Here is a 27,052-nt window from a genome sequence, read left to right on the forward strand (position 1 = left end):
TGGGGAGGAAGGAAGCCTGGGGCAGCCCGGAGGAGGGGTCCCGATGCAGCCAAGCGCAGGGGGTGGTCGGGGAAGGTGCCCCCAGAGAGGTGAATCCCCAGCTGACCCAGAAGGATGCCTTGGAACGAGCCAGGTAACAGGTGAGCAGGCAGAGGGAGGGGCAGGAGCAGAGGCCTAGCGGCCTGCAGAGCATGACACAGGCGGGAGCCACAGCGCTGCTGACGGGAGGGTTAGCGTCCCTGCACCTGCAGCGGCAGGCGCCGACGGGCTGGCTGCCTCCCATCGGAGCGACGGTGACGGCGTGGTTTGGGCTCCTCCAGATGCAGCCTCGGGGCGGGGGGAGTTTGAGCTCAGGGAGCTTACTAGGGAGGTGACGCCAGGACACAGAGAGAGGCAGGGGCGGGAGGCCAGCGCTGTCAGGCCAGCCGCCTCTGCGGACAGCTGGGACTCCGTCCTTCTGGGGGAACCTGGGAGGCAATGCAGGAGACGCATCTCAGAGTAGCCACAAGCAGGGCAAGAAAGCCAGGACAGTCACCCCGAATCCCCGTCTGTCCTCAGCTGGGGGCTGATCCCTGAACGTCTGGCCCACCCCGTGCAAGGCGGTGCAGGGTGTGGTGTGGGGGCGCTGGCCTCGACAGAGCTGCATTGCTGGGAGCTGACTTCGGCCAGCAGAGAGACACACAGAGCAGATATGGCCTGCCACCAGCAGCGCCTGCTACAGTAGTGAGCCCGTCTCACAGATGAGGGAACCGAGGTTGAGAGCACCCACGTCCCTGGGGCCGGGTCCCACGGCAGCACACAGTGGGGCCGGCCTTCCCAGCCAGGGGTTTGCACAGCCCTCTCACCTCCGAAAAGGACATAGCGTGGCAACTGAACCCCTAGTTCACATCCTGACGGCATCGGGAGGTGGCTCCTTTGGGGAGTCCTTAGGGCTAGACACGGTCATGAGGCTGGGGCCCCCTGGACGGCCTGCACGGCCTGCCTGAGCTGGCAGCTTGCCGCCCTCACCGCGCGATGCCCTGGGCCATGTGGGGACACAGCAAGAAGACCCCCGCCGAATGCTCAGCGGCTGCCTAGCACCGCCCTCCCAGACTGCCGGACACCCCAAAAAAAGTCCCTTTCTTGCTGTTCCAGGACACAGACGCAGGTGATAACCACTGAGCCACACTGCCTGACTGTGGGCCACTCCTGACCCTGGGGGTGGAGGCTCTTCTGGGAGTGGAGAGAGGTGAAGGCGACAGAGGGCTGCAGGGGCATCATTGGCTGGCGTGTGGGAGGTCCCTGCACCGGGGAGGGATCGGGGAGCCCCACGACCTCCTCGTGGGCCTGGCCCCGCGCTGCCTCCCCTCCCTCTCGCTCAGTGGAGGCATCATCCCAGCCCAAACCGGAGCCGAGACAAGGCTTCCCCGGCGGGAAGCGAAGAGCGAATGTATTCATGCGAGAAGGTTTCAACACGAGTGTGCGTTTGGTTGTACACATCACAAATTGCCCTTGTCAAAAAGGACACAGAACACTTGCAACTGGAGGATTCCTGGAGAATCCAGCAAACAGGGACTCTGCATGCTGGAGGGGGAGGGCTCCCTCGGAACAGCGCAGAGTGGAAAGGAAAGAAGGTGGGTTTTGGAGTCAGAGCCAGGCCTGAGCACACAGTAGGTGCTCCGTAAGGGCAGGCCTGAGCACACAGTAGGTGCTCAGTAAGGGCTTGCTGACCAAGCGAGTGGCTTCCAATCCTGCCTCCCCGGACTCCCGTGCCTCAGTGTCCTTATCTGCGGAAAAAGGACAATGATGTTGACCCACGGGGACTTATGCGACAGCATCCAGGGAGGCCCTCGGCTGGGTGCTCAGTTCATGGCGATGGGAGCAGCAGACGCTGGGCCTCTCTGTGCCTGCGCCTACAGGGAGCTCCCCCGCATGCGCTTGGCCCTGATGTGAGGCAGGCCGGGCTATTCCTGTCCCCAAGGGACCCTCAGTTCTGGGCTCCTTCGGAACCCTGTGTCCACGGTCTTCCTTGCCCTGCTGTGCAGGCTTCCTAGGGTCACGACCCCCAAAGAAACCACCTGCACCAGATTGTTGCCTCAGGCCCCGCCTTGAGGGTCCCCGCCCCTCCGAGTGACAGCCAAGGCAGCAGCAGCGATGCGGGCCCTGGGGCTGAGCCCCCTGAGGGGTGAGGAACCGAACCAGACCTGCTGTGCCTGCTCACGTTGCGGGCCCGGGGAGGACTGATGGAGATCAGCATCAGGACAAAGCCGTGGAGCACAAGAAAGAACGGTACAATGTCCTCAGACGGATTATTACATTTCTGCGGTGAGATAAGGATCTTAAAGCGCTCGGATTCCATAGCCCGCGTGTGGGGCTCAGGCACAGACCGTCTCCGGGGCTGCTAATCCCAGCTCAGGCTCTGCCTATCAAGTTATCTTCAGTCCCAACCCTGGGGCAGGTACACGCTTCCCCGAGAGGCGTCCAATCTCGTCAACCTTGGCCTTGAGACAAAGAGCAGCCTGGATGTTAGGGACCTGATGGGTCCCAGGCCAGGGAAAGAGAGGTGCTCGGAGCTCAGCCACAGTCATTCCTCGAACTGAGTCAAACTCTTCCTCTTCCTCTAAAGAGTGGAGCCCTGGACGTCTGCAGGGGGAGGGTTGAGAGCCGGGAGCCAGACTGCAGGACGTGGAGGTCCAGCTCTGTCTCTCACTAGCTCTGTGGTCCCCAGTCAGTTTCTTAACCTCTCTGTACCTCTGTTTCCTTGTTTACAAAATGGGGCATCTACTAGGATCTAAATGATAGAGTTTTTAATGCAGATTAAACATATTAATATTTATAGAGTGCTTAGGAGCCTTCCAGGCACACACTACTAAGTAGTCCGTAAGTATTTGTTAAATAAATATCTGTGTGCTTACCTCAAAGGGCTGTCGCAGGACCACCAGATAAACACACAAAGACCGTCTGTATGTGGCAGGAACCCGTGCAAACATAGTACACTCAGGGATTCTCCTTACATCTCCACTCCCCGCACGGCGGCTACCTCGGGGGGTTTCGCAGGGGTGGAAGCCAACAGCGGACCCTGGAGCTTCCCACAGTGGGCACGAGACGTGGGGCTGCTCCTCCCCAGCCCTGGGACTTGAGCGAGTGAGTTCACACCTCCGTGCCTCAGTGTCCACATCTGGGAAGGCAGGGAGAACAAAGGCTGCCATCTCGCAGGGTTGAGGGGAGCACTGGGGCAGACAAGCGTGGAAGTAACCTTGAGACCGGGGCAGGGTGACTTTCTCTCCCTAGCCCCCCAGAGGAAGTCACTTCACTTTGGGGGGGGGTGTTCAGGGTCCTCACCCGCAGTGGGGGCCCAATGCACCTGCTCACTGGGGGCTGCTGCTCTTGGAGCTGACAGCCCGGGACTGGGGAGAGCATATGATCGGAGACAGCCTTTTTCCTCGGGAAAAAATCTGTTGATCAATCTAAATCGCAGACAATCCTCTAATCTCCTAGGCATGGCCGTGGAACTCAATGCAGGATTTCTCTGCCTGGCTGTGATTGACTGGGGCCCATGTCTGAGCAGGCCGGGGGAGGGGGGAGGAAGCAGGCAGCCACAGCTGAGCCCTGCTGTGCACGATCCCTGGGGGGCAGCCCCACACTTGGGTGTCTTCCAGGAGCTGCAGCTCCATCCTGAAGTCATGGGCCAGGCCGGCCCTGGGGACAGGGGCCCTGAGGAGAACAGGGTAGCCCTGTGCTCATCTTCTGCCCGAGGAGGAGCCCAGAGATGTTTGTCCAAAGGCTCTGGCCTGCTCTGGACTAATGTGTTTGCCTAAATGCTTGTGTCTCTGATAAGAGATGAGCAGATAATGCCTGGGAGTAATTACCCTCCCCATGGGAGCCGAGCTGGCGTCCGAGCTGCAGATCTGGACCAGAACCCAGCCAGGAGGAAGGCTACAGGTTCTCTGCCCTGGACGTCTTGGAGACCATGTCTACAAGGGATTCCCGACACGCCTGGCAGCTCAGAGAGAGTTTGAATGACAGCCCTGCTGCCTCTCCTTGCAGATGGAGCACAGGAGGCTCAGACAGGGCGAGAGGCGAACAAGCAGCACAGAAGTCAACGCTCCCAGATAAGGAGAATGCTCCTGCGGTCGGGGCTGAGGGAGTCGCAGGCGGAAGGCGATAGATACTCCTTTCACTCGCTCACCCACTCACTCAGCGTCAGTTGGCAGAGGGGAACCGGCGGAGCGCTCTCCGAGGTGCTGAAACACATCCTCTTCCCCTGGCTGGCAGCTCCTGGAAGGTGTGGCCCTCACCTGGACTGCTCCCAGCTCCAGCTCCAGCTCCAAACCCTGGCATATGGTAAGACCTGGATCTCGCACATAGTTTATCTCGTTTAATTCTCACCTGCACGGCGAATAGTCTCACCACCTTCGTTTCACATGGAGGAACCCGAGGTCTGAGAGGCAAAGGGAGTGGCCCACGTGGTGGTCACGATGAATTCTCTCAGCCCGTGGTCAGCGTTACGTGCTTGCAGTAGGCAGGCCAGCTGGGCTCTCCGGGGGCTCCTGGCTTCGGGGGGGCCTCAGCTGTGGTTAAACTGTGAATATGCTGTGACCAGCAGAGCAGGGGCTACCACGGGGGGAATGGCCATTATTTCATATTCTGACTTCCATAGCACGGGTCTGCGGGCCGAGGGTGCCAGGCACCGCCCTGACAAGCCCAGAGAGGCTCAGGGTTGCAGGCTGGGGCATCTCTAATCCCAAACCCTAAATCCAAAGTTCCCAATTCCGAAACTTCCTGAGTATCCACACAACACCTCAAGTGACGAATTCCGTCCCATAAAACTTGGCTCCACCCACAAAATTATTTCAAAATAATACATAAAATTACCTTTCAGCTACATGGATTAGGTGTATTTAGAACATAAATGAATTTTGTGTTTAGACCTGGATCCCATCCCCCAAGATAACTCATTATGTGTATGGAAATATTCCCAAAAAATCTGATAAAAATTCAAAACCTGGGGCCTGTACTGTGGCATAGGTGGTAAAGCCACCACCTGCAGTGCCGGCACCCCATATGGGCACCAGTTTGAGTCCTGACTGCTCCACTTCTGATCCAGCTCTCTGCTATGGCCTGGGAAAGCAGTGGAAGATGGCCCAAGTGCTTGGCCCCTGCACCCGCGTGGGAGACCCAGAAGAAGCTCCTGGCTCCTGGCTTCAGATTGGCCCAGCTCTGTTGCAGCCATTCAGAGAGCGGATGGAAGACCTCTCACTCTCTCTCTCTACCTTTGTCTCTGTAAATCTGCCTTTCAAATAAATAAATAAATAAATCTTCTTAGAAAATTGTGTTTTTTAAAAAAAAATTCAAAATCTGCCAAACTTCTGGTCCTAAGCATTTCTGGCCCAGGACCCTCCACTTGGACCTGTAGGAAAGACACCTTTCCCTTTTCACACATATTTGTTCAGGTGACCACGGTGGACAAGCCAGTAAGGGCGAGATCAGAGCCTGTTTGTCACACTGAAAGGGAAGTGACCTGCCCAAGGCCACACCCAGGCCCAAGGTGTGGATAAGCCCCAGTTCAGACCTTATCTCTCAAATACGCGCTCTCCTATCCTTGGGAAATAGAGGAAGACTTGACACAGGGGCTGGACCAGCGAAGGCATGCTGGCCAGCAGAGGCCAGAGGGACGAGGGGCTAGGAGCCCAGGATGGCCACTGTGCCGGGCCTCGGGGCAGCTGAGGGCTTGGGCCAGAGGCCTGGCCTCACCCGGACCTCAGTGAGTGGGTGTCTTGAAGCCACATGCAGCTCTCCCCTCCCCCTCCTGCCTCTTGCTTTATGGAGGCGCTAATTTTAGCCAGCCAGAGTCAGCCTGAGCTTTTAAACCCCGGGCTGATTTATGCTTTGCCTTAATTGCTCCAAAAAAGCGCTTTGCATCTAGAGGGAGAGAATGAATATAACTCTATTTAGGTTAAAAATTTAAAGCCAAATTCTCCCTGCTCTGGCACGGGGAGAAGAACACACTTCGCTCTGTCTCGGGGGCCTCCCTCCCCCTTCTCTGCCCCACAGGCCAGACGCCAGCAGGGAAGGAAGCAGAGAAGCCAGCAGCATTTCCAGCCACTGGCGGGACACAGGGCACTTGTTACGGGCCCCAGGGGCACCTGTGCGGCCCCCTGAAGGCAGCAGCCGCCGTTCACCACGTGCCCCTCAAGGGACCCGTGAGCACAGCGTAGGGTAGACAGGGCCCTTCATTAAGGCCTCTGTCTTGTTACCAACAGCAAACCTGCCACTTGCCAATGCCCACGGTGGTGCTCTGGACAATCAAGAGGCAGCCGGGTCCCTACACTCCCAGGACAGACCGTGTGTCCAGGGGCAGTCCTACAGCTCCTCTAGGATGGTGTGGTCTGGTTCACTCATCAGCACTGCATCCACTCGTCTGTCTGTGTGTCCATCCACCCAGCCACCCAGCCAGATACCAGATACACGCAGCACAGCGCCAGGGTAGAGACAAACAGGGCTTGTCACTGAAGTGCAGGCAGCAGGCAGGCCCCCGCCCACAGCCCATGAGTGCAGGTGGGACTTGTGTGTGCTGTGCCACAGCCAGGCTGCCATGCAGAGGGAGACACCTCTCTACTTCCCCTAGCTGGGAAGGGGGCCAGGGAGGCCCGAGAAGATGGCAGAGCCCAGAGAAGGGGTCCAGGTCCCTGAGTCTCCACGCGGGGGGTGGGGGGCAGCCGCCTGCCGACCACGATACCAGCATCGGCCATCACATGAGTGAGAACGTGAGCTTTCTTACAGCCCCTCAGAGCGTCTGTGGCTAATGCATCGCAGAAAGCCCATGCCGTGAGTGAACAAAGGAATAGAGCCATGATAGCGGATGCCTGCAAGAGCGACGCGCGGCTGCTGTCCATTCGCAGACGAGATACCCAAGGCTAGGGAAGCAGGATGACTTGCCCAGGGTCAGGTGCCTGGTAGCGGGGGGTCCGGGACTTGAACCTGACTGTCCTGTGCACTGCCAGTCACCGGGCTGCAGCTAGGGGAATTGGTGTCCCACACGCCCTTGTCGCTCCCTGGGTGCAGAACCTGGGGCTGGGGATTCGCCGGGGGCCACCAGTGTGGCTTCCCTTTCCAGGACACCTAGGGAAGAAACTGCAAATCTGCTGCTCCCGTCTCCACCCCAGGCAGGGACGAGACGCCCCGGGCTGGGCCTGCCTCCTCTGGGTGGACTTCTCCCATCCACAAGGACAGGGAAGAAGCGGGACATTGAGACGCTGGGCCTCCCCGAGGCCTGGCCCTGTCCATGGCAGCCCGGGCAGACCTCCACGGCGTCTTCGAGGGCCAGCATGCGGGGCACTCTGAGCCCTCCTGGCCAGGCTGCTGGAACTGTGCCCTCCACGCCTGGCTCCGCCATCAGGGCAGAGCGGCCAGCGAGGGGCAGCCACACACAGACGGTCCTGGAGGTGGGCGGGTGGTAGGCGCCCCATCGCACGCTCACGGAAGGCTGCTGCTCGCCACTGATGGCCAGTTCCATCCCGGCTAACACTCTCTTCCTCCGTGAGTTTGTGACTTTCAGAGAAGGAGGTGGTGCCATGTCCTGGAGGGTACTGAACAGGCTGACCTGGGCTTAAATCCAGGCCCGGACACTCACTAGCTGTGCGACCTTGGGCAAACTACTAATCCTCTCTGAGGCTCTCAGTTTACCCATCCATAAAATGGGGCTAATCAAGCTTTTGGCACAGGAACTGAAGAGAGGATTAAATGATACAGTGGAAATTTGATAGTTTAACCAGAGAGAGATGGAATCAGGGGACGTTGTAGCTAAGAGACTTCAGTCACCTGGTGGAGAGAGCCGACAGGGTCAGGGCCCTGCCGAGGGCGGCAGATGAGGTGCACACTCAGGGTTACCCTCAGCCACTCTGGGGCTTTCCTCTTTTTCCACCTTTTGCTCTGTCTCCCGATCCCCTTCCCCTAGACCTTTCTGGTCCTGGTGGAGAGGAGAGCCCAGGAAGGAAGACGAGGGTGTTGTCTTTCTAAGCCCCTTGTCACAGGCAAAGGCCGGACCTGGGGGGACTTCCCGCGGCTTGTGCTGATCTTTGAGTGAGTGTGAGGTTTCACCGTGATGGGAAAGCCCCGGGCTTCAGCTGCTCGGACAGGGGTCCCCTCCTGGCCCTGTTAGACCTGAGCAAGTCCATTTACGGCCTGCACCTGCTCCCTTGGTCCAATTCGTGCTGCTGTTAAAGGCCACAGCCAGTATCATCCTTAAAAAAACATACTTGTCACATATTAATAGTTTATTTTTCATTATTTTTTAAAAAGTTTTAGAGGTAGAATTACAGAGAGAGAGAGAAAGGGAGGTCTTCCATCTGCTGGTTCACTCCCCAAATGGCCACAACAGCCAGAGTTAGGCCAATCGGAAGCCAGGAGCTTTTCTCTGTCTCTCACAGGTGCAGGGGCCCAAGGACTTGGGCCATCTTCCACTGCTTTCCCAGGCCACAGCAGAGAGCTGGATCAGAAGTGGAGCAGCCAGACTGGAACTGGCACCATATGGGATGCCGGCACTGCAGGCAGCAGCTTTACCCGCTACGCCACAGTGTCGGCCCCACACGGTATCGTTTTTACGATGAACAGAAATTGGCTCACAGTGCTGGAGGCTGGGAGATCCGTGCTCAAGGGGCTGGCAGCTGGCAAAGGCCTGCTTGCTGCCTCATCCCATGGCGGAACAGAGAGGGGCAAGGGAGCAGGAGACAGCACTATTCTAACAACACCGGTGGCACGGGGCCCTCATGGCCAGGCCCCCTGCCCTCACCCCTGGGCCCCTCCCGCAGCTTTTGAGCCTCCTCATTGGGCACGGAGAGGCGGAGAAGCCAGGCAGAGCGGGGGCCAGAGGCAGAGCCCCAGCCAGGTGGAGCCACTGAGCCCAGGTCTGCTCCTGGGTAGGATCCAGACGGGGGCGCGCAGTAGGACTGGATCTGCAGCAGGAACCCCGGGACGCTGCAGGCTCCCCTCCCTCCCTGTCCCACCGCCCACCGCCCCTGCCTCGTCCCCCACAGAGGTCAAGGTGCCCCATCTTCCTGCCAGCCCCTGTGGCCCAAGCCCCTCTCCCCCCGCTCCTGTGAGCCAGGCCCCTGGAGTGAGGGAGTCTCCCGCCTGGCTCCCGCAGCACTATCCCGCTAATAAGATTAAAACATATCTCCGTCTCCCAGCATCGATTCATAGGCTGATTTACTGTTTCTTCTCAGCTGCTACAAAACGGATGCACGGGCCGCCACCTTCGTCTCCATCCGTCTCCCCCGTGCCAGGGAAGCGCTAATTAATACGTCTCTGCCTCCCACGCCGCCAGCACTGAGGGCTCCCTGCCACCCGGCCCACCGGCCACACTCGCTCCAGGCTGCAGCCCCAGCCCAGGGGTGTCTCCGGGTTCCAAGTGGACCAGGGGAGGGGAAGGGTGAGCTCCTTCCCTCCCCCACTCCTCCTCCCAGCAACGCACACAGGGCGAGCAAGGGGCGGGGTCAGATGGCAGCCGCGGGGATCTGCTCTCTGCGACTCTGTCTTCAGATCTGCAGGATGGGGACAACGGGATCCACTCACCAGAATGACGAGAGAGCAGGCGCAGGACACACTCAACGCAACCCCCGCTTCCTGCCCCCCGCCCAGCCTTTGCCCTGGCTGGTCTGTGGACCTGCCCAGGGCCAGGGGTCGAGGTCATGGACCAGCTGACTCTGGGACCAGGGTCCAGAAAACAGCGGAGCCAACGACAAGCATAACCCCGGGCCAGGTGACACAGGTCCTGCGGCTGAGCCAGTGCTGTTCCTGCTTCTGTTTTTCTCCCCTATCAGCTCAAAAGCCAGCTCCTCCAGGAAGCCTTCCTTCCTTGATCCAGAGAAGCTGCTCTGGCCCAAGTCCCTCCTCCTCCTCACAGCAAGGCTCCAAGTCCCCAGCCATTGTAGAAGATCATTCAGTATTTGACAAATGAATAACAAGCATCCACTCCTATTAACTGATAATGATGAAGACAACAACAATAGAGCATGTGAGGTGGTCACTCCTCTCTCCCTGAGTGAAGATCTGGTTAACCTCTCTCTCCTTCAGCGAGGGATCCCGGGAAAAACCACAGCACCTTGGGGCCGGCGCTGTAGCACAGAGGGTAAGGCTGCCACCTGCAGTGCCGGCATCCCATATGGTCTTCTCCACTTCCCATCCAGCTCTCTGCTGTGGCCTGGGGAAGCAGTGGAAGATGGCCCAAGTCTTTGGACCCCTGCACCCGCGTGGGAGACCCGGAAGAAGCTCCTGGCTCCTGGCTTCGGATTGGTGCAGTTCCAGCTGTTGTGGCCACTGGGGAGTGAACCATCGGATGGAAGACCGGAAGACCTCTCTCTCTCTCTCTCTCTCTCTCTGCCTCTCCTTCTCTCTATGTAACTCTGAATTTCAAATAGCTAAATGAATAAATGCCTAAAATAAATAAATAAATAAACAAACCCAGCACCAGGCACTCATTGGCCATGGGTGTCAGAGTTCAGAAGCCCCATTTCGGGACCCAGGAGAGCCACACCCTGAGCCCCCCCCACCCCCCACCCCCCGCCTCTGACATGACAGCACATTCCAGTGTGGGGGAGGGGAGGGCTTCTCCATCAGAACCATCTGAGGCCAGAGCTGTCCCCGAGGCCCCGAAACCAGGTTGGGGGAACATGCACGGCCCCTGGGAGTCCACGCAACCTGCTGTTGAATCCTCACAAGGCCGTTCGCGAATGCAGGGTTGAGAGTGAGGGCCTCGGGGCGCCAACGGGGCTGCGTGGCCCCGGTCTCCCCCTCAGCCAGATTAGGGCCCTAAATCCCCCCCATCTGTGCTCACCTGCAGGGTCGCCTTTGATCCCAGCAGCACCTGGCACCCTGGCGGGGGGGGGGTCTCCCTGGGAGCCCGGCCGGGAGAAGCCGCAGGACCGGGCCTGGCAGCTGTGCCAGCAGAAGCCACATGGGCACTTTTAATAAAACATAACGAAGCATGGAATCATAAAATATTTCATTTAATTCAAGACTCCCACGAGGGTGGGGCAGACCAGCTGGGCTGGAAGGGGAGATGGGTTTATGGGCGGTGTCCTGAGGCTGGGGGGGTGGGGGTCACATGGGCTTCCTCCAGGGCCTCCCTCGGTTCCTGGAAGGAGACAGAAATCCCGGAACCACAGTTCCCTCTGCTGGGACCTGGGGGGACTCACTGGCCCCTCCGGCCTCGGTGGAACCTACAGGGAAAAGCTGCAGCCCCGCCCCCAGCCCTGAGGGCGCCCCCCCCCCCCCCCCGCCTCCACCATGTGGCCCGCTCACTGCAGACTCCTGTCCTGGCTGTTACACTTGCACTCAGAGCCCAGCTTCAGTCCTATTAGCCCAGGCGAAGCAGAGCTCAAGGCAAGATCTGGGGACAAGGACCCCCCTCCGCTAGCGCCCTGACCCACACTCTCGCTTCCCATGGGAATCAGGGGTGCCTAGGAACACAGTTTGGAAACCATGGACCAGTTGAAGCCTCTCCTCTTGCTCCCACCCTCCCAGGCCTGCAGGACCTCCCTAGAGTCTCCCCCCCTCCCCAGCCGCAGGCCTCCCCTAGCCACCACCACATGTGTCCCCCTGGCTCCCACCGGCCCCTGCACAACCCTGGCACACCGTGGATGCTATAAGGCCCCTCCCCGACCCCGACCCCTACACCTTGCTGGGTCTCTTCCCAGCCTACTCCATGGCACGTGCCCCCTCCCGCTCCTGGAGGGGCTCCAGGGCCCAGCCCTCTGCAGGAACCCAGCAGGTATCCAATCAACACTTGTTGGGGGCGGGGGGAGTGAATGAATGAGTGATCCAAGGAGGCAAGGAAGTCGCCCTTCCTCCCGGGCCAGCATGGCTCTGCCGGGCCCACCCGGGTCATGTAGGGTCCACAGTGCCCCGGGTGTGCCCCCTGCTAGGCTCTAAGCTCCTTCCTCCAGACCCCACAGCCTCCACACAGTTCCTTAAATGCTCACCCAGGCCTGCTCTGTGCCAGCCCCTGTGCCCGAAGCTGAGTCACAATGAATCTCTGCACCTTGCGGCATCGTGAACCTCGTACATGCGGAGATGTTTGTTGAATGAATGAGTGACGCCTCAGCTGAGACCTGAATCACAGAGAAGGCTCAGAGCCTTCCTCAGAGGAAGGTGGATTTCTTTTTTTTCTTTTTTCTTTTTTAATTTTTTTTTTTTTGACATGCAGAGTGGACAGTGAGAGAGAGAGACAGAGAGAAAGGTCTTCCTTTGCCGTTGGTTCACCCTCCAATGGCTGCCGCGGCCGGCGCACCGCGCTGATCCGATGGCAGGAGCCAGGAGCCAGGTGCTTTTTCCTGGTCTCCCATGGGGTGCAGGGCCCAAGCACCTGGGCCATCCTCCACTGCACTCCCTGGCCACAGCAGAGAGCTGGCCTGGAAGAGAGGCAACCGGGACAGAATCCGGCGCCCCAACCGGGACTAGAACCCGGTGTGCCGGCGCCGCAAGGCGGAGGATTAGCCTAGTGAGCCACGGCGCCGGCCGAAGGTGGATTTCAATAGAGGGAACAGCATGTGTGAAGGTCCTGGGGCAGCTCAGAGCCGTGTCTTTAGGTCTGGAGGCCTGTGTGCAGGGGGATGGGGCTTTCAGTTGGCATCCAGCCCCTCTTCTCCCCAGAGCACTGTACACACTGCATTCTCTCTCTGAGGCTGCATGTGCTAGGGTTTGAGAGGGAGGAGAGGTTAACTGCAGATGCCCACCCCAAGTGCCCTGGACCTGGCCGCGTCGCCCTGGACCATGCTTCTGCAGCCACTGAGCGCCACACTCGTGGGCTCGGTTCCACATGCTGCCTCTTCCGTCTCCTTCCCGAGGGAGATCATTGTCTAAGCAAAGCCCGTTGCCTTTTTCAGAGCTGGGCTGAGCCACGTGCTACGAAGAAATAATAATAATAACGAGAGCAGGGACACACAGCGGAGCCACCACCCAGGGCCTGCCGAGCACCGTGCGGCCGGGCCTGTGGCCTCTCCCAGCCGTGTGGTCCAGGGCCACGTCCGGCCGCCGCAGCGCCTGAGCCTCTGAGAGCCACATGAGGTCAGGAAGAGAGGCCTGAAGGGCCGCAGAGTCACAAAAGGTCAAGTCAGAAGGGGCGAGTGGGGACCAGCGCCGTGGAGCAGTGGGCTAAGCCTCTGCCTGCAGCACCAGCATCCTATATGGGCGCCGGTTCAAGTCCCAGTTACTCCACTTCTGATCCAGCTCTCTGCTATGGCCTGGGAAAGCAGTAGAAGATGGCCCAAGTCCTTGGGCCCCAGCACCCACATAGGAGACCCAGAAGAAGCTCCTGGCTCCTGGCTTTGGATTGGCCTAGCTCTGGCCATTGTGGTCATCTGGGAAGTGAACCAGTGGATGGAAGACCCCTTTCTCTTTAATTCTGTCTATCAAATAAATAAAATCTTTAAAGGGGGGGTGACTGGTGGAAAAGCAAGTAGGCAGAGCACAGAAAGCAAATCCGATGAGTTCAAAACCTGCACCTGCGCCGCCCTGAGCCAGTGCTACACTCTCGCCTTCTTCTTCTTTAAGATTCATTTTACTTTTTGAAAGGGCAGAGTACCAGAGAGAGACAGGGAGAGATAGAGAGACAGATCTTCTATCCACTGGTTCACTCCCCAAATGGCTGCCACTGCTGGGGCTGGGCCAGGCCAAAGCCGGGAGCCAGGAGCTTCCTCCAGGTCTCCCATGCAAGTACAGGGGCCCAAGGACGTGAGCCATCTTCCACTGCTTTCCCAGGCCATGGCAGAGAGCTGGATAGGAAGTGGAGCAGCCGGGACTAGAACCGGCGCCCATTTGGGATGCCGGCATTACAGGCTGCCGCTTTACCTGCTATGCCACAGCACCCCTACAGTCTCATCTGCTATAACATGGAGATGATAGCACATACAGCTCCTGGGGGGTCGTGAAGATGCAATGAATGCGTTTGTCCGAGCAGGGGCTGCCCGGTGCCTGGTGCACAGCCCGTGCGCGGTAAGCACCCGCCGGCACGACTTCCTCGCTCTGTGGCCTGGGAGGCACAGGCAGAAGACAGCTGGGTGGGGAAAGCTTCTTGTCTTTAAGATTTATTTTATTTGAAAACAGAAGAGGGAGAGAGAGAGAAAGAGAGAGAGAGAGAGATCTTCCATCTGCTGGTTCACTCCCCAAATACCCACAACAGCTGGGGCTGGCCACGCTGAAGCCAGGAGTTCTTCCGGGTCTCCCACGTGGGTGCAGGGGCCCAAGGACATGGGTCACCTTCTCTTGCCTTTCTAGGCACATTGGCAGGAGCTGGATCAGGAGTGGAGCAGCCAGGATTTGAACCAATGCTCTGATAAGGGATGGATTCTGGTGTCCCAAGCAGTGGCCTAACCTGCTACGCCACAACATCCACCCCCACGGCGAGGCGCCCTCAAAAGCCCGGCCGATACATTTTACAAACATACGGCCGGCGCCACAAACCCACACGGCATTCCTTGACACAACCCAAACCAGAAAGAAGACCTCCATTCACGCTTGGCTTTCAGAAAACAATGAGGATGGGACGGTCAGGATGGGCTGGAGCCAGGGTCATGGTCAGGAAGGGTGGCAGGAGCCCAGGCAGAGCTCACCAGCCAGCACCCTCCCCCAAGGAAATGGAGACTCGCGGGGACAAAAGCTGCCCTGGTGACTCACGACCTTGCCAGGGGAGGCTGAGACAATGCCCCACGCCCTGATGGAGAGCCGGCCGCCGGCCTAAGGAGCTCGCCCCGCATTCGGCTGGAAAGCGAGTGCCCATTAGAGGCAGCTGCGGCAGTCAGGTAGGCGGAATGAAAGGGGCCGAACAAAGGACGTGACCTTGGCCAACTTGGACCCTGAGCGCCCATCGCGCTATTGAGAGAAGTCAAGTCAGGAGCCCGCAGGACGATCCGAGCTGGACCTGTCTCCGGGCAGAGCAAGCCGCGGGGCTGGCGGTGCCGACAGATGGCGAGTCGGCGAGGGGCCGGGGCACACCATCTTGCCCAGAGCGCCTGAGAGAATGAGCCAGGGAAAGAAATTGCCGCTGGTATTTGTCACAGTGATTTCAAAAGCGCCAACTATATAAGCCTCTCATGAATGTCCACCGGCAAGAAAAAATTAGTTCTCATCAGAGTCAATTTGAACAGTCAGGTAAGTGGAAAACGGCACCGAACAAAGTCAAATCGGGGCTCACGAGGGAGCCCCCTCTGCCCGCGGAGCAGCGGGGCGCTGGGGGGGGCGGTGGGAGGAAGTGTTCCCAAGGATCGAGAAGTCAGCTGCTTCCCCAAGTCCAGCGACTGCTCTCCGGGGAGATCACTCCGCGAGCCGCGATGGCGCAGAGGAAGGAGCTGCGGGTCCTTGGTGCAAACTCACTCCGTGGTCTCCTCCCTTCTCCCCACCCAGAAGGGCAGAAGCAGCCCCTCCCCCTGCACCCGGTAGGAGTAGCGGAGGCTTGGAGGGAGCCCCTGCCTTGGCACGTAGAAGGCGCGAGTTCCGAGCCCACTCAGGACCACACTCAAGAGCCCGTGGGGAGGGGAGGGTGGCGGTGCACGACCTACGTGGATCCATGGAGAGAGAAGTGTCCGTGGGAAGTGATAGGAAAATGAGTCGGGCTGCCCTGGGATGAAGCCATCAATCAGGGAACGGGAGCGGGGGTGGGGAGGGGGGTGGGGGGGAGGGGCGAGCGTGTGGAAGAGAGGTCAGCGCTGGGCCGTGGGGGGGCCCACAGCACAACCCCACGCTAGGCAAACAGAGTCACTGAGGCTGCGCGGGACGGCGCTGGATTCCTGCTGTGGGCACCTCAGCCCGCTCGTCCCCCTTCCCTGCTGTGCACTGGAGGCTGTTCTACCTGGACTTCTTCTTCTTCTTCTTTTTTTTTTTTTTTTTTTTTTTTTTTTTTTTTTTTTTACAGGCAGAGTGGACAGTGAGAGAGAGAGACAGAGAGAAAGGTCTTCCTTTGCCGTTGGTTCACCCTCCAATGGCCGCCGCGGCCGGCGCACCGCGCTGATCCGAAGCCAGGAGCCAGGTGCTCCTCCTGGTCTCCCATGGGGTGCAGGGCCCAAGCACTTGGGCCATCCTCCACTGCACTCCCTGGCCACAGCAGAGAGCTGGCCTGGAAGAGGGGCAACCGGGACAGAATCTGGCGCCCCGACCAGGACTAGAACCCGGTGTGCCGGTGCCGCAGGCGGAGGATTAGCCTAGTGAGCCGCGGCGCCGGCCTCTACCTGGACTTCTGGACTTCTAATAGGGGTTGGCCGATAGGGAGGAGCAAGAGACCCAAAGGCAAGAGGAGGCTGAAGCTGGGGCATTTTTCCACCCGGCTCCCTGTAGGGGTCTTCAGGAGTGGCCACATCCTTCTACGCAAGGCCACCGCGTGCGCTGCCCAGCAGCCCCCTCTGGTCCCATCCAGCCCTCCAAGCTGCAGGTGTATCGGCTCTCCACTCCAGGAGAGCTGCACCCTCCCCTGCCTTCCCTAAGCCCTGGGCAAACAGGGCCGTTGACCCCGCAGGAACCTGACCCACGGCGGGTGGAGTAGCTCCTCCCAGAGTCCCAGACCTTGCACAGGGCAGCGCTGTGTGCACAGCCCACGTGGCTCCACCTGACTCCAGGTTTCCAACTGCAGGCGCTCACCTCCACAGATCGGCCGGATCTGCGTGCCACCTGCTCTGCTGCGCCACCTGCTCTGCTACGTACTTAACATTTTTCTTTAACTTGTGGCTTTTTACTTAAATAAAGTCATTTAAAAGTGGGGGGAGGGGAATGTAAATCACAGCTCCAAATGGCAAAGCAGTATCACTTGCCTGAAACAGAGGGTTTCAATAATGACAGCGAAAACAAAACATTGTCATTAAAAGCCTTGCTCCTCCTGGCCCCAGATCTGTTAGTCTTCTGGAAAGGAGTTGAGCAGTCAGACAGGAACGGCAGCAGCCTGAGGCTTTCTCCCAGGGGAACCAGGAGCTAGGCCGTGCCCCACCCCACTGGGCCCATGCCACTGATGCTGTGATGGACATGTCCTCCATCTGCACGGGCCCATGGGTGCACGTGGTCACCAGCCACGAGTGGCTTCTCAAGCAGGAGCCCCTGAAATGCTGAATTAGGTGGAGTTCAGTTCAACAGAAGCTAAGAAACTTTGGTTGTAATTTCAATGTCAACCGGCACACGGGGCCGAGGATCGAACAGCCTCAGGTCTGCCGTGTACGCCCCATGAGGGCAAGAGCACACCTGCTCCTGCTCCCCGGGGCCTCGGGCCCCCAGGAAGCAGCCTCCAGATGGCTGTGGCAGGAGGAAATGAAGGGATCGGGGCGGGGGGTGGGGACAGAGAGGCCACGCGCTGTGTCCCGAGCCACGGAGCCGCTACCTGCAGCCCCGACTGACCTGGGGACCGCGGCCTCTCCATCCCCTGCCTGTGAGCTCACCCCTGTCTTCCGCCCCCCGGGTGACTTGATCTTCTCTGCTGCCTACCCCCACCCCAGGCTCCCCATCAGGCGACAGGCCCCAGGGATCCGCCTTGCTCTGCCTCTGGCCCTCGGAGCTGAGCTCAGACCCACGTCTCTGCTGCAGAAGTGAACAAAGAGGTCTTTGTGGTGTGGCTGTCTTTGCTAACCCCCCCACCCATCTCACTCCTTCCGCCCCTGCCCGGGGATGTTAGGTGCTGGGTGACAATTAGCAACTCATCACCTGCTTCCTGGGACCAGGCACCTGGCCTTGGGCTATTGTGTGACTGAATACCCACTTGACCAAACCAGAGTGTTCCTCAGCAGTGAGCGGGGGCTGTGGCTGTGCAGCCTCCCCCACCCCCACCCCGGCCCCGCGCTGCTCTCCCCCCACCCTGCCGCTCCCGCCCAGTGCCAGGGCAGCCAGTGACGGACAGCCTCCTTGGAGCGGGTGTCAGGGAGCCCGCGCTATGGAGATAATGGCAGCGCCTGCGATTGGTGACAACCAAGCCCATCAGAGGCACTCCCAGGGCCTCGGCAGAAAGAGGAACAAAAGGGCAAAGGGAACAGCTTGGCAAAGGAACAAAAAACCCAGTGGCTCAGCTGCTTCTCTCCCGGGCGACTTCCAAGCCGCTCCTGTGATTCACAAGGCTGGGGCTGGCTCCCCACTGCAGCGGGGCCAGGCCCCCACTGACACGAGGTTCTTCAGGCTGGGGCCGCCTGGCTGAGCCCTCAGATGAGCCCCCTGGGACTCCAGAGGACAAGATCTGTTGCCCTGCACCAGTGTGTGTGCCAAAGAGAGTCAAGCCTCTCTCTCTCTCTCTCTCTGGCCTCAGTTTTCTCATCTTTAAAATGGGGAGGAGGGAAATGGAGCGCTCCCTCAGCTCCCTCGTGGCTCTGGGATTCTGTAGTTCTAACACTGAAGTTCCTGCACGCACCTCCACTCTGCCAGGCCCTGGGGGATCTAAACACTCCTCTCCCTTCACACACGAGGGGGGGGGGTCTTACCACAGTGGGGGGGCAACACCCCTGCGGAATAGCTACTCCTCTGCCAACACCTGTGGGGGCAACCGAGCTACCCCTCCCCCAGCAGGCCTCCCCATGAGCCCACTGGGAAGGGCCATGTGTGTAGAGAAGCCCTGGATGAAAGCAACAGAGGCCACTTGGGCTGACACATTGCACAAGTGCTGGAGACAGGAGCCGAGCCCCTGGCCAGCTCCCAGAGCCCATGCCGGTGGGGCTTCTAGAAGCTTCTCCCATCACTCCTGGGTCAAGCGCCAGGTGCCTGCTCTGGCAGAGGCAGCCCCACTCCAGGCCGGGCAGGGCCTGTGTCCCCTCCTCGCCGGGTGCAGCCACTCTGGGAGACACCATTTCCTCCTGGATTCACCGGCGCCCCGAGCGCCCCACGTGCATCCCAGGGGAAGCTCCCAAGGTTCTGGTGGCCCAACAAAGCCAAATCCGCCCTCAGAGAGCACTGTTCTGGGGAGTCCCTCTTCTCTCTTCAGCCATCACCCTCCCCCCCGAGTCCCCCACCCTGGCACACAGACTTCTGCAAGTCCTCCTGCCGCATTTGCGGCCTCACCATGGGGGCCTTGAACTTGAGCGCGGCCAGCTGCCCCATTGCCTCTGCCCCCACATGCCCACACGGCACTGCCGTCTCTCCTCTGGGCCCTTGCTGCCCCTACATGCCCACACGGCACTGCTCTCTCTCCTCCGGGCCCTCGCACCTGCTGTGCCCCCGCATGGCACCGGCCCCCTCCTTACCTGTCGAGAGTGCTTCCCTCCCTCTGAGCCTTCCTGGGCCATTCTCTTTGATCCCTGAGGATTTAAGCTTGGGACTCCTGAACTGGCCACCTGGCTCTACACCATCGTGTGCTGGGCAGGGCTGCCGATAGCCCCGGAGTCCTTAAGGGCGGCTTCTGCCAGGCCAGACTGGAGCCAGGGCAGCTGCTCTAGCCGTGGAAGTGGCGGGATCCGGGGACTGGGCTCCAAGGTCGGCCTCCAGCTGAGGGAGAGGAGAGGTGAGCCCACACATCCAGTGGACCCCACCCCGGGGGCCAGGGTTGGGGGGGGGTGGGAGAGGCCTGTCACAGGCCAAGTGCTTTCCTGTCCTGGCTCATCCATCCCCTCCACACTCTCGCTTTTGAAGGCTCAGCACACGAAGGCTCAGACAGGTAGCAGCTCATCCCAGTGCACTCAGCTGGGAAGCGGCCAACAACGTGAGCCCAGACCAGAGGAAAACCAAAGGTGGTGAACAGCAGGCGGCCGCCCTGAGACAGGGATGGGGCAAAGGTGCGCATGCCTGGGGCTGAGGTGCTGGCTGCCCCCCATCTTTTCAGGGAACACTCCCAGCCCCTGGCCGGCCGAGGGGGTCACACACGGCCAGGTCTCTCTCTTGCCAGATGTGCCCTGCCCACAGCAGCTGTCCACTCTTCTCCCCCCTCCCAGCCGTGCACACGAACGCCCGGAGCCTCTGCATTTGGCTTGCCTTTGGGAAAGCCCGTCTGTGTGGCTGGGGCTGGGGAGGTGACAAAGGTACATTCTGCCCAGGGGACAGCAGAGTGCATGCTCCAGGCCAGGCAGTCCTGTGTTTGCTTCGCTGCTGGCCGCTTGGGGACCAGGAGGCCCTGGGCAATTCCTTCACCTTGGACCTCAAGTTCTGCAAAATGGGTCTACGTTGACCTCTCTGGATCTTGGAAAGACCAAATGAGATGAAGGAGCGAGCCCAGAGCACAGTGCCGGACCTGGCTGGGGCCACCGACAGCACCTCCCCCTCCCGCTGGGGGTCATTTCCTTCTGAGCTGTAAATGTTGCAAAGGCCTCAGACTCCCTCCTGGTGCCCAGGGCCATGCCCTCATTGCTAGTGCCGTGCCTGGCACACAGTGGAGAGTAGGCATTCAAATTCCAGCGCCCTGGGGATGGAGCAGAAGTGGGCACGGTGGTAAAGCCAGACTGGCCCCCCCGCCACCACCCAGGTTAAACACCTGGAGCCCAGAATCCCTGGCGACGGCGACAGAACCAAGCAGCCTCCTCTCTGTTGGCCTCTGCCTTTGAGGTCCTGGGCTGCCGTAAACCAAGCAGTTCCTGGAAACACATCCATCTCCCTCCCCTTCTCCCCATCTGCCAACTTGCCAGGTGCAGTAAGGTTCAACCGTGTGTGTGTGTGTGTGTGTGTGTGTGTGTGTGTGTGATCAACATTCTGAACACTCAGGGTAGCCAGGTCGACTGGAGGCATTCCTCCCACGGCCGGCCTCTGTCCACCTCTCCCCGGGCCAGAGAGGAACCCCTGGAAGGAAAGCCAGTCGGAGCCTGGGGCAAGAGCAGCCGGGAGCTGGCAGGAGCCTCCACCTCTGTCATTAACAAGTCTTGAAGCCCTGCGCCCAGCGCCCGTCTAGGAGGAGGGATCACCCATCTTGCAGCAGGAACAGGGCTGCGGAGCAGCGGGCACCACATCACCGTGGCAGTGGGAAAAACCAAAAGCCAGCCCCGCCATTAGGAAAGCGGCGATCTCAGATTGTTAAGGAGGACTTGTGTGTTGATGTGGGGTCTCGGCGCCCGCATCGACCCGGGCAGCCCGGCTCTCCAGTCTATTATCTTGCTCAAGGCGCTGGGACCTGAGGGCCGTGATAATCCGCCGCCCGTGGGAGGGTCCTCGCGCTACAGCACGCACGTTTCAGAACCTCCGAGGCCAGAGACCTCGGAGGTCGCTCCAGCTCTAACATTAGTCCAACCGCTCAGGGAAACATCTCCTTCGGCACCGTGGTCTGGGGTGGGGAGTGGGTGTGGCTTACGGCTAGGGGAGGAGTTGAAACTCTGCCGTGCCCGAGCGCCCGCCCGGGGCAGGGCGCGCGCTGAGCCAGGTCTGCTACCTAGCCGGCACACCTGCTCTGCCGCGCGCGCAGCCCCTGCAGTGTGGGCGCGGCGGCCGCCTGGGCCCAGCAGAGGCAGCCCTTCCATCCCGCCCACCTGCGGGCATTGGGGGTTCAGAGAACCAGCAGGGCCGCCCCCACCCTTTGCCCCGACCAATCCCAGAGCCTCCTGCTAGAGGCCTGCCCACCCACCCACTCGCGGCGGGGACTCCTCGAGGGCCCAAGGAACCAGGTCTCTCCCCGCCGGCGCCCCCTCCCGCTGGGTCACTGGCCAGCTCTAAGTGCGGGACTTCCCGGAAGTGCCCAGAGGACTCAGAGCGCCCCCAGGGTGCTCCTACTGACCGGGTGACCCGAGTACCGCGGGTTTCCCCCAGGGAAAGGCTGGGACTGGCGGTGGGCGCAGGGTCAGGCACTTCCGGCCCCGCCAGGGCTGTGTGCACTGGCTCCTTCCTCCTCGGGCCAGTGCACAGCCCCTCCTCTCCCACGCCAGGACCCGTAGCGGGCAGAAGGGAAGAGGGCGCACCGGCCGTGCCCCTTCCCCGTAAGGGACCACGGTGCTACCGCCTCCCCGCCAAGCCCCCCGAACTCGCAGGCAGCCGCTGGCAGGTGGCCCCTGCAGCCCACAGCCGGTGCGCCGCTCTCGGCCACGTCTGGCACGGGCGCCCTCCTCTGGCCCAGCCCGCCTCTCGCGGCTCTCGCGGCCCCTGCTGGAACTCCCGCCCCCGCTGTGGGCACAGGCTTGGCAGGAGGGAGGGGTGCCCCCACCCTCGTGCGCTCGCGTCTCCGCTGCGGAGAAGGGAGGGTCCCGGCGGCCGGGGACCTCCCCCTGCGCCCCAGTCACGGAAAGTTTCCTGCCCGGGATCCGCGCCTCCGCTCTCCCTGCACCCCGAGCCGCCGAGCTCAGAGGCCGCGCGGGCGCCCTGGGCCCAGATGCGCTCACCCTCCGCGTTCGCGCGAAGCCCCTGCCGCCCGCAGCTTGCAGAGGCGGGAGAGGGGATGAGGCGTCTGGAAGCCTGGGGCCCTGCAGCCCAGTTCCGGGGAAAGCCCGCAGGGTGGGGCCTGCCTGAGCCAGGGGTTCCCCCTCAAACCCTGCCCGCCAGTCGCCGCCGCCACCCGCATCGCGTGGCCCGGTTGTGCTTATTCTGGGGTGAGGGGTGTTCCTCTCCTGTCCCCAGCCCCCAACGCCCGCTCCCTGCAGTGTCCAGGTGAGGGCCCCCGTGCCTTGCAACCAAGCCCGCACCCTCCGGGTAGCGCCGGAGCCAGGACCTGCCTCCCCATGGCACCTTCCCTCCTGACGCATCCGACGGGGGGAGCCCTTGCCCTAAAGTTGGGGGCAGATTGGATCCACTTTAAGTCTTGGCCAAGGGTAGGGGACAAAGTACAGGGCTTACATTCCCTCCGGGGTACACAGCCCCTCCCCCCCCATCGAGACCACCTTCCAGGCTCAGCTGCAGCACCAACCGGCACGGCCCAAGGACTTCGGGGTAGGGGGGATGGGGTTACTGCTGGGGAGTGGGGGGACTCCCCTTCCTGCCAGGTGCTCTCGGAGCCTGGCAAAACACCTGGAGGGACAAGGAGTACGGCAGAGGGCAGAGCTGACCCCCGCCCCCACCTGCGGTTGAGCTGGGGGCTGAGACCCTACAATGGCTGCACGTTGGCACAGGGCACCCCCCTCCCACTCCCTGGTAGCAGTGCTCTGTCCTGACTTGTTCCGGGCTGGTTCCGGGCACGCAGGGTGGCCGCTGGGCTGAGTGGGGGCTCCAGGACATCCACCCTCTCTCTGGTCCCCAAAGGCACGGCTCTTCGCCTATCCCGCCTCCTTCTGCAGAGCTGGTGGCCACCGCATCTGCTCTTCGCTCATTGCGCGAAAGGTGCTGGGGTCACGGGGATCCGCTGTCACCATTTAAGACCCATCAGGCAGCGGCACTGGGCGGGAAGCCCCGAGGCGGCGGCGGAACCCAGACCCCGGCGCCGAGCAGCTCCGTGAGTCGTGCTTGCTCTGGGGATCCGGCTCGCTTCAGTCTCTCCCAGTCGGCTCAGCCTCGCCCCCAGACCAAATCCCTTGGGCCACACAGGCTCAAACGGAGCTGCTCGCTCGGCCCAGAAAAGCAGAACGCAGGCTCCAGGGCACACACGCACCCTCCCAGCCTACCAAGCAACACGACCCCGGCACCTCCACGCGGCCCAGAGGTACACTCCAGCAAGGGGCACATCCCCACCCCCTGGGCACGAGGACAGGCATCTGCTGTCACACGCCCCTAAAGACTCGGGGCACGTGTGAACCGCCGCACCTTTCATACCCGCCCGCCCCTAACGCGCGCACACATGACACAAGCACACACACTTCACACCCTCCGGAGAAGCCGGCACTCGCTCACACTCACACACCTTCTCCGTGCAACGGACAGACCGGAGACACCCCTGACACACGCAGACCCCGCGCCATCTCACCCGCACGCTCCCGCACCCTCTCCATATACAGCTCCGTCCCGGACACCCTCACGCACAGACGCAACAAAGACACACGCGCACACACACACACACGACCCTGGTACAGACCCACGGGCGCTCGCGGCAAAAGCGACGTCCTCCCTCCCTCGCCAAGCGAGCCAGCTCCACACGGCTGGCTGCTAGGACGGGTGCTCTGAGCCGGAGCCTCTCTGAGCGACCTCGGCCCGCGCCCCTCCCCGGCGGGCGGCCGTCCCCGCGCGCGTCCCCCGCCGGGCGTCCGCGCACTCACCGCGCGCCAGGTCCAGGATCGCGGCGAGCAGCAGGCAGGCGCAGCCGCGGAGGCTGGGGGCGGCTCGCATGGTGCCCGGGAGCTGGCAGCGGTGGCGGGGTGGCGGCGGCGGCGGGTCCCCTCGCCATGGACTCAGGCGCGCTCCTGCCGCCGGCCGCGGGCCGAGACGGTGGCGGGCAGCGCGGGGCGCCGCGGGGGCGCCCCCATGCCGCCGCTGCCGGGCCGCCGGCTGCACTGGGCTCGGGCTCTGCGGGGCGCCGCGCCCTGGCGCTCCGGGCGTCCTCCGGGCGCGCCGCGGCTCCCGGCTGCTCGGCGGAGCGCGGCGCTCACAGCGACCCGGAGTCCGATCGGCGGCAGCGCCGGAGTTTGGAGCCGGATCGCTCCCGCTCTGCTTCGCACTGGTCTCTCCCGGCGGCGCGAGCGCCCCCTCCCCGCGCCCTCTCTACGTTCCTCCCCCTCTCCCCGCCCCCCGCCCTCCCCCCCTCTCCTCGCCGCGCTCCCGGCTGTATTATACAGACTTTTCCTTAATCCTTTCTGGGCTGTTCGGCTCTCGTCCGCTAAGCCGATTTATTGCAGGAGGAAGGAGAGCCCACCCCCTTCCATCCCCCTCCCCACCCCCCACCTCAAGTTCTCTTCCACCCCCCGCCGCCGCCGCTCGCTGGCCGCCTTCAGCTCCGCAGCCCTCCCTCCGTGGGTGCCCGAGCCTCCCTCCCCGCCCCCCTTCCCGAGCCCGGCGTCCTCTGATCTCCTCCGCGGAGCCCCGGCCAGGGGATCGCGCCCCTAGCCCCCACTGCCCGCCCCCCACTGCAGCCCCACTCTGGTGAGGGCGCTGCGCCCTGGGACGGGGCAGGCAGGGTGTGGCTCGGGAGCAGCGGCCTTGACATCTGTGAATGCCCTCACTGGGCAGGATTAAGGGCTCGGCGCCCTCGAACTTTCTAAACCACAGCTGCCCTCGCTCGCCCCCAGAGCCCAGGGAAACGGGACAGGGGGTTTCCTGCAGGAGCAGCTGCGCCCCTGGGTGGGCAGAGCTGCTGCTTCCTGGTGGAGACCGAGTCTCCTCCCCGGGCCTGGGAAGCAGGGACGTGGGACCTGTGTCATTATTGCTCTCCCTCAACACGCGCGCGCACACACACACACGCACACACACCTCCTGGCAGTGGGGCTGGGGCCTCCCAGGAGGGAGGAGGGGAGGCCCTCTGGTCCTTGGGTGGGTTGGGGGGCGAGGTGAGGTGGGGAAATTCTCAGAGCTCTGGGAGGAGACTAGCAAGGCCCAGAGAGGCCGGCACCGCCAGGGGCAAAGCCGGGCTCAGCCCCCTGGGTCTCTGGGCCCTAGGCCCAGTGCTTCCTGCAGAGAATTCTCAGCTCTCCTAGCTTCAGCCGGCTGCTGGGACTGGGTGGGCTCTGTTGACCCAGAAGGGCAATGGGTGCATAGCCGGTTCCACCTCCAGCAGCCCTCAGAGGGCAGTGGGTGTTGGGGGCTGGGCAGAGGTGCCCCACGCCCCACAGCGGGGAGCCGCTCCCACAATGGGCGGGCCCCAACCTCGCCTCTCCAGGCGGCTGGGCTGCAGCTCACCGGTTGCCTGCCCTGGGGGAAAGAGCGATTTGCATTTATGAAGATCTGAAAGCATGCATTCACCTGACAGGCTTTAGAATGATCCTCTCAGTAAAATAATAATAATGATCGTAATAAACCCTTATAAATAGGTGTTTGATTACAGTTTGTCCCTACGCGGGTATTTTTTTTTTCTTTGAATCAGACTAATTGGTTGCCAGGCTGACGGGGCTGGATGTGGCTTGAACATGGGAGTCTCAGACCCTTGCTTCTCCCGCTGGCTGCCTGTTCTGCCTCCTTCTCTCCCCCGCCCACCCAGGCCTCCCCTTCTCCAAGCTGCTGAGGTTCAGCTCGAGGTCACCCCTTTCCCCCATGCTGTTTGACCTGTCCCAGCCATGCCCTGGGGCGTGGTCCCTGACTACCTCCTTCCCTGCTCCCCCAACCCCTACCCCATCTCCACCCCCACCCCACCTCTGGCCCAGGAAATAGCCAGGAGAGTCAAAGACCCATCCCTGGTTGGAAGTCCTCTGTGGAGGGGGCTTCCTGGCTGGAGGGCGGATCGAGCTGGGAGGGCCCTGGTGCGGGCCTGGGCTCTGCAGGTCCATGCCATGCAGTGCTGTGTGGGCATTGCCCACCCTCTGGGCCCAGCTGCAAATCCAAGTGAAGCCAGGCAGGTGGACAGGAGACAGTTGCTCAGGTGAGGCCTGCATTGAGAGGCTCCCTGGCTGCACTCTCTGCAGCCCAGTCACTGGAGAGGAGACCCGGGGAGCGGGGGGGGGGGGGTCCCAGCCCCGCTGGGCTGCTTGCTCCCAGCTGGGAACGGCACCAGCCCCAGAGGGCTAAAGAGCTGCTCCATGATTCGCACTGTGAAGGACGTGGGGGAGAAGCCGGCGAGGAGGGAAAGGGCTGATGGCCAAGGGGGCAGGGGCTTGCTTTCCAAGACAGGACCAAGGATTGGGCCTGGGTGTTGGAGGCCCCAGTGCACCCTGCTTTGTCTCCAGAATTTCGGAGTCCCACACTGTCCTACACATCACTCGAATTAGAATGATCGGTCTTCCTAGCCAGCAGCACGTAGTAGGTCCTTAGCAAATATGTGTTGAATGAGTGCGTAGGTGGGTGGACGGGAAGATGGATGGGTGGGTGGGCAGGTGGATGGGTGGGCAGGTGGATGAGGGGATGGTGCATTGATGGACGGATGGAAAGATAAAATGATGAGCGATGGGTGGGTGGATGGGTGGGTTGCTCTGTCTTACCCACTCCGTTCCTCGACTCCTGGTATGAGGCTGGCACTGGTGCCAGTGGGTGCTCTGTGGCAGTGAACTTCCCAGAGAACCCTGGGCTGTATGTTCTCTGGCCGGCCCACCAGGGAGAAGCCCCCTGCCCAGGTGCACAGGTGGTTTTACCCAAAAGGGCTCCATGCCACGCGCCTGTTCCTGGGTGGCAGCTGCTAGTGGTAACACCGCCACCCCCACCGTCCTCTCCA

The 27,052-nt window shown here is 61.5% G+C and overlaps 1 protein-coding gene across 2 annotated transcripts in view; it reads right to left on the reverse strand.

Moving 5' to 3' along the window:
• The window catches only part of IGSF21 (immunoglobin superfamily member 21), a 230,769-nt gene extending 206,320 nt beyond the window's left edge, over window positions 1-24,449 (reverse strand). For both annotated transcript variants that reach the window (XM_017346520.4, XM_089299243.1), the window contains exon 1: window positions 24,018-24,449. In XM_017346520.4, coding sequence (XP_017202009.2) covers window positions 24,018-24,087 — 70 coding nt within the window. In that variant the 5' untranslated portion in view covers window positions 24,088-24,449. The remainder of the gene's footprint in view (window positions 1-24,017) is intronic.
• Window positions 24,450-27,052: the final 2,603 nt, after the last annotated feature.

Source organism: Oryctolagus cuniculus, chromosome 7, assembly GCF_051225735.1.
Source record: "Oryctolagus cuniculus isolate XC-2025 breed Fujian yellow rabbit chromosome 7, ASM5122573v1, whole genome shotgun sequence".
Classification (NCBI taxonomy): Eukaryota; Metazoa; Chordata; class Mammalia; order Lagomorpha; family Leporidae; genus Oryctolagus; species Oryctolagus cuniculus.